At 32.8% G+C, this 5887-nt stretch overlaps 1 protein-coding gene across 1 annotated transcript in view; it reads left to right on the plus strand.

The window, feature by feature from the left end:
• Positions 1-5887, plus strand: part of LOC111089626 — a gene marked incomplete at its 3' end in the record, with an annotated part of 31149 nt that overhangs the window by 14574 nt on the left and 10688 nt on the right. Inside the window, exons 3-5 of the mRNA XM_022402483.1 lie at positions 3032-3371; positions 3615-3801; positions 5258-5495. Of these exons, the coding sequence (XP_022258191.1) occupies positions 3032-3371; positions 3615-3801; positions 5258-5495 (765 nt within the window). The remainder of the gene's footprint in view (positions 1-3031; positions 3372-3614; positions 3802-5257; positions 5496-5887) is intronic.

Below are 5887 nucleotides of genomic sequence, written 5' to 3' on the forward strand. Positions count from 1 at the left end.
AGGAAATTTAATTGGAAAAGCTCTGTTTTGGGCTACATTAGGAAAAAGCTCTGTTTTGGGCTACATTAGGATATAGCTTTGTTTTGGGCTACATTAGGATAAGCTCTGTTTTGGGCTACATCAGAATAAGATTTATGTTGAGCTACATTAGGATAAGATCTGTTTTGGGCTACATTAGGATAAGCTCCGTTTTGGGCTACATTAGGATATAGCTCTGTTTTGGGCTACATTAGGATATAGCTCTGTTTTGGGCTACATTAGAATATAGCTCTGTTTTGAGCTACATTAGGATAAGTTCTGTTTTGGGCTACATTAGGAATAAGATCTGTTTTGGGCTACATTAGGATATAGCTTTGTTTTGGGCTACATGAGGATATATCTCTGTTTTGGGCTACATTAGGATAAGCTCTGTTTTGGTCTACATTAGGATATAGCTGTGTTTTGGGCTACATTAGAATAAGATCTATTTTGGGCTACATTAGAATAAGATTTATTTTGAGCTACATTAGGATAAAATCTGTTTTGGGCTACATTAGGATAAGATCTGTTTTGGGCTACATTATGATATAGGTCTGTTTTGGGCTACATTAGGATAAGCTCTGTTTTGGGCTACATTAGGATATAGCTCTGTTTTGGGCTATATTAGAATAAGATCTATTTTGGGCTACATTAGAATAAGATCTATTTTGAGCTACATTACGATAAGATCTGTTTTGGGCTACATTAGGATAAGATCTATTTTGAGCTACATTAGGATAAGATCTATTTTGAGCTACATTACGATAAGATCTGTTTTGGGCTACATTAGGATAAGATCTATTTTGAGCTACATTACGATAAGATCTGTTTTGGGCTACATTAGGATAAGATCTATTTTGAGCTACATTAGGATAAGATCTGTTTTGGGCTACATTAGGATAAGATCTATTTTGAGCTACATTAGGATAAGATCTATTTTGAGCTACATTAGGATAAGATCTATTTTGAGCTACATTAGAATAAGATTTATTTTCAGCTACATTAGGATAAGATCTGTTTTGGGCTACATTAGGATAAGATCTGTTTTGGGCTACATTGTCAAGTGTAAAATTACAGACTTCGTAAGTCCCAATTTTTACAGTATCTCATAACAATTCTTTTGGATTTCAATAAATAATTTCATATGTACTTAGTAAATGAGGCAGTCCTAAGTTACTCTGAGTTTATAACTTTGAAACTATGTATATATTTTTTTCAGACAGACCCATATATGATGAGGTATTGGAGGAATGCTCTTTCTTCCTCAAATATCCCCAGGTTAGCCACATATATGGTTGAATATGTGTATAACTAATACATTATATGTATGCATGTGTACACGTAAATCGAACTAGAACGTAGATTCTTTTACTTATCTATCGAATAACATTAATATTAACTACACAGTTTATAAAGTTAAGTCATCGATAGATGACCATGTTACTTATCGTCTAATATACGCCAGAAATATCTGATAGCTTAATGTACATGTATTCACTCATCAACTCAATGTAAAGTTTAAAAGTTTTGTAACTTAACAGTAGATATAATTATAGTTTTGATGGAGAAGTATGTCGGTATTTTGGTTCATTCAACAAGAATATACGTGGGGAATGTTGTCTAATCCAACAGAAATATACGTGGGGATGTTTGGGCTAATCAGTAAGAATATACGTGGGGAATGTTGTCTGATCCAACAGAAATATACGTGGGGATGTTTGGTTCATTCAACAAGAATATACGTGGGGAATGTTGTCTAATCCAACAGAAATATACGTGGGGATGTTTGGGCTACTCAATAGGAATATACGTGGGGAATGTTGTCTGATCCAACAGAAATATACGTGGGGATGTTTGGGCTACTCAATAGGAATATACGTGGGGAATATTGTCTGATCCAACAGAAATATACGTGGTGATGTTTGGGCTACTCGGTAAGAATATACGTGGGGAATGTTGTCTAATTCAACAGAAATATACGTGGGGATGTTTGTGTCACACAACAGGAATATATATTGGTAAAGTTTGTTCATTCAAGAGGAATATATATATTGGTAAAGTTTGTTCATTCAACAGGAATATATTTTGGTAAAGTTTGTTCATTCAACAGGAATATATATTGGTAAAGTTTGTTCATTCAACAGGAATATATATTGGTAAAGTTTATTCATTCAACAGGAATATATATTGGTAAAGTTTGTTCATTCAACAGGAATATATATTGGTAAAGTTTGTGTCAACAGGAATATATATATTGGTAAAGTTTGTGTCAACAGGAATATATATATTGGTAAAGTTTGTTCATTAAACAGGAATATATATATTAGTAAAGTTTATTCATTCAACAGGAATATATATTGGTAAAGTTTGTTCATTAAATTTATCACCATGTCAGTCAGTGTGTTACGAATAAATTAAACTTTACATTGTGACGAATTCAAAACGTTGACCACGTAGTTTCCCTCTTACACGGATTCAACATGCCTCAGGTTTTGTCACATTGTAGCTGCCTAATTCATTTGGTTGTTTATCTTAGAGAACTACAATATTTGTTTATCATACTTGACCCAAAGATTCTCATTTTAATCCTTTTGAGAGATCTAATAACTCTTCCTGGACTTTTATTAAGGACAGATTCGTATTTTAGACAAGTCAGAATATATCTAAATTGACTCTTAGTGCTAGGAACACTTCTTAACTTGAACATTAAAACATTTGTTTTTAAGTCTTTTGGAGTCATAGCATTCTTCGAAAAAAACCACAACTATTTCTTACAAGTACAGTTCATTTTTATATTTAGTTAAGCTCCAGAAGCATTACTTTTTACTTAAAACTCGGATATGTATTTTAGAAACATGGACTGGAATAATGACAAATATTTTACATATTTCACACATTTTCTACGTTTTGGCTAGCATATTGAAGAGCTCGGAACATTAGATTAAAGCAAAGACTCCTTAAATGTGAAGCGTTTTAACCTAAAGTATTTCTTTAATGTTTCCTACGTCACCAGTTAATGTATTATCCCAGTATCAGGTACACAAAGCACTTATTTTTGTCATCCTACACGACTGTCGACTTCGCCGGTTTCTTCGTCGGGTAAAATTTTCTCATGAGGAGTCGGATCCGGACATTGAGGACCTTGAAAACGTGATGGTGAAAATGAGGACTAAATTTAATGCTGCTTTTGCACGATTAAGAATTAAAAGAAACGCTAAATCTTTAGACGATTTGATTCCTTCATCACCTTGTATCTACAGAATTGCCCGAGGCGTATGGAAAGATACTAATAATAATTCCAAAGCAAGACTAAGTTTGTGGGCCTGGGTGAATCGTAATAAGCATCATGTCAGGTAAACGTGATTATTATTATTATTAAATAATGTTTTCATGCTGTTTTTTTAAGTATTTTTAGATAACAGAAATCTCGTGACGAATGAAGTTATATTTTATCATTGAACAGTTGTAGTTACCATTAGATTAGAATTGGTTGCTGACAAAGATATAAGTATGACTGTTGAGGCACTGATTTATAGATAAAATAAAAATTCTAATAGATCATGTAAGTTTTGTTCTATTTAATAACTCTTTTACAGCATTCAGTCGATCATAAACGAATTACAAAATGAAGGCATCACAGTCACACCACTACATGACCCTGGGATTCCATTACCTTACTTATTCTCAGAGCGACATGTTGCGGACATTTTGTGCTTCCTTCCGTGTGACAAAGAACGCCTCTTGTGGAGCCGCGTGCTAAAGAAAGATATTCTTGTTGTTCAAGTTAGTACAATATTTCATTTTACAAAATGTTTACTCTGAGTCATGATTCGATTTGTTATCTCAACATCTATGTAATGGTTCAGTTGTTATCACAATATCTATATAATAGTCCATTTGTTATCACAATATCTATATAATGGTCCAATTGTTATCACAACATCTATATAATAGTCTATTTGTTATCCCAATATCTATATAACAGTCCAGTTGTTATCACAATATCTATATAATGGTCCAGTTGTTATCACAACATCTATATAATAGTCCATTTGTTATCACAATATCTATATAACAGTCCATTTGTTATCACAATATCTATATAATGGTCCAGTTGTTATCACAATATCTATATAATAGTCTATTTGTTATCACAACATTTATATAATAGTACATTTGTTATCACAACATTTATATAATAGTCCATTTGTTATCACAATATATATATAACAGTCCATTTATTATCACAACATCAATATAACAGTCCATTTGTTTGGTGTATTTAAGTGATAAGCTGTTGTGAGGAAGTGGATGAACGAATTTTGAGGAACTTTGCTAAAGATCGAATTTAATAATCAGCAAACGGTTCAAATTTAATACCCTTTAAATTTTTATTCAGTGAAGCCGACGACAAACGAAAACGACGTATTGTTTTGTATTGTACTGTAGATAGTGATACGTATTGTTGACTGTTGTAATACAGATAGCGATACGTACTGTTGACTGTTGTAATATAGATGTTGATACCTAATGTTGAATGTTGTAATATAGATGTTGATACGTACTGTTGACTGTTGTAATATAGATGTTGATACGTATTGTTGACTGTTGTAATATAGATGTTGATACGTACTGTTGACTGTTGTAATATAGATGTTGATACGTAAATGTTGACTGTTGTAATATAGATGTTGATACCTAATCTTGAGTGTTGTAATATAGATGTTGATACGTAATGTTGACTGTTGTAATATAGATGTTGATACGTACTGTTGACTGTTGTAATATAGATGTTGATACGTAATGTTGACTGTTGTAATATAGATGTTGATACGTAATGTTGACTGTTGTAATATAGATGTTGATACGTACTGTTGAATGTTGTAATATAGATGTTGATACGTAATGTTGACTGTTGTAATATAGATGTTGATACGTACTGTTGAATGTTGTAATATAGATGTTGATACGTAATGTTGACTGTTGTAATATAGATGTTGATACGTACTGTTGACTGTTGTAATATAGATGATAAAAACCCGTAAGTAATCACTTCTTTTTATTATTATTTTTAATTTGGATGTGACTACACCAGCGACCTCTATTCTATAGCTGCATCTAAACTGTGCGTTGTATTATAAAGTATTATGTTTTGAATTTTGTTTTTGTTGTCTTTGATTGCACCACAACGACATCTGATGGAAGAACAATAACTAGATTTTGTATTTATAAATTCCAGGAAAGTGTTAGTTGTTTAGGACCCCAGTGTCTGAGAAAAGCACTTGCCTTAGAATGGGAGAAAAAGAACATCCAAAAACCAATGTCTCCAAATTCGCTGATATTAGCCAGGTTATTAAATAAGCCCAGACCACCTCCGGCTCCAGTTCTTGGTAAGACTGACGTAGTCATCACCAACATTGGCATAGGTAAAACAGCTGTCTACCTGTCAAGTCTTCTTGTGGAATGTGGGTTCGAAGGTAGGATCTTAGCTTTTGGTGCCTGTTCACTTGCTGAACAATCGGAACTACAAACCAGGGTTAACAAATGGGGAGCAACTAGTATCCATTTTTTATTTTGTTACACAGTATTTGTGAGTTTTAACTTCTGTATAGATTATACGGTTCAGTACTCAGACACAGTATTGGTCAGTTTTAACTTCTGTATAGATTATACGGTTCAGTACTCAGACACAGTATTGGTCAGTTTTAACTTCTGTATAGATTATATGGTTCAGTACTCAGACACAGTATTGGTCAGTTTTAACTTCTGTATAGATTATATGGTTCAGTACTCAGACACAGTATTGGTCAGTTTTAACTTCTGTATAGATTATATGGTTCAGTACTCAGACACAGTATTGGTCAGTTTT

This window comes from Limulus polyphemus, unplaced genomic scaffold, assembly GCF_000517525.1.
Source record: "Limulus polyphemus unplaced genomic scaffold, Limulus_polyphemus-2.1.2 Scaffold6825, whole genome shotgun sequence".
NCBI classification, from domain to species: Eukaryota; Metazoa; Arthropoda; class Merostomata; order Xiphosura; family Limulidae; genus Limulus; species Limulus polyphemus.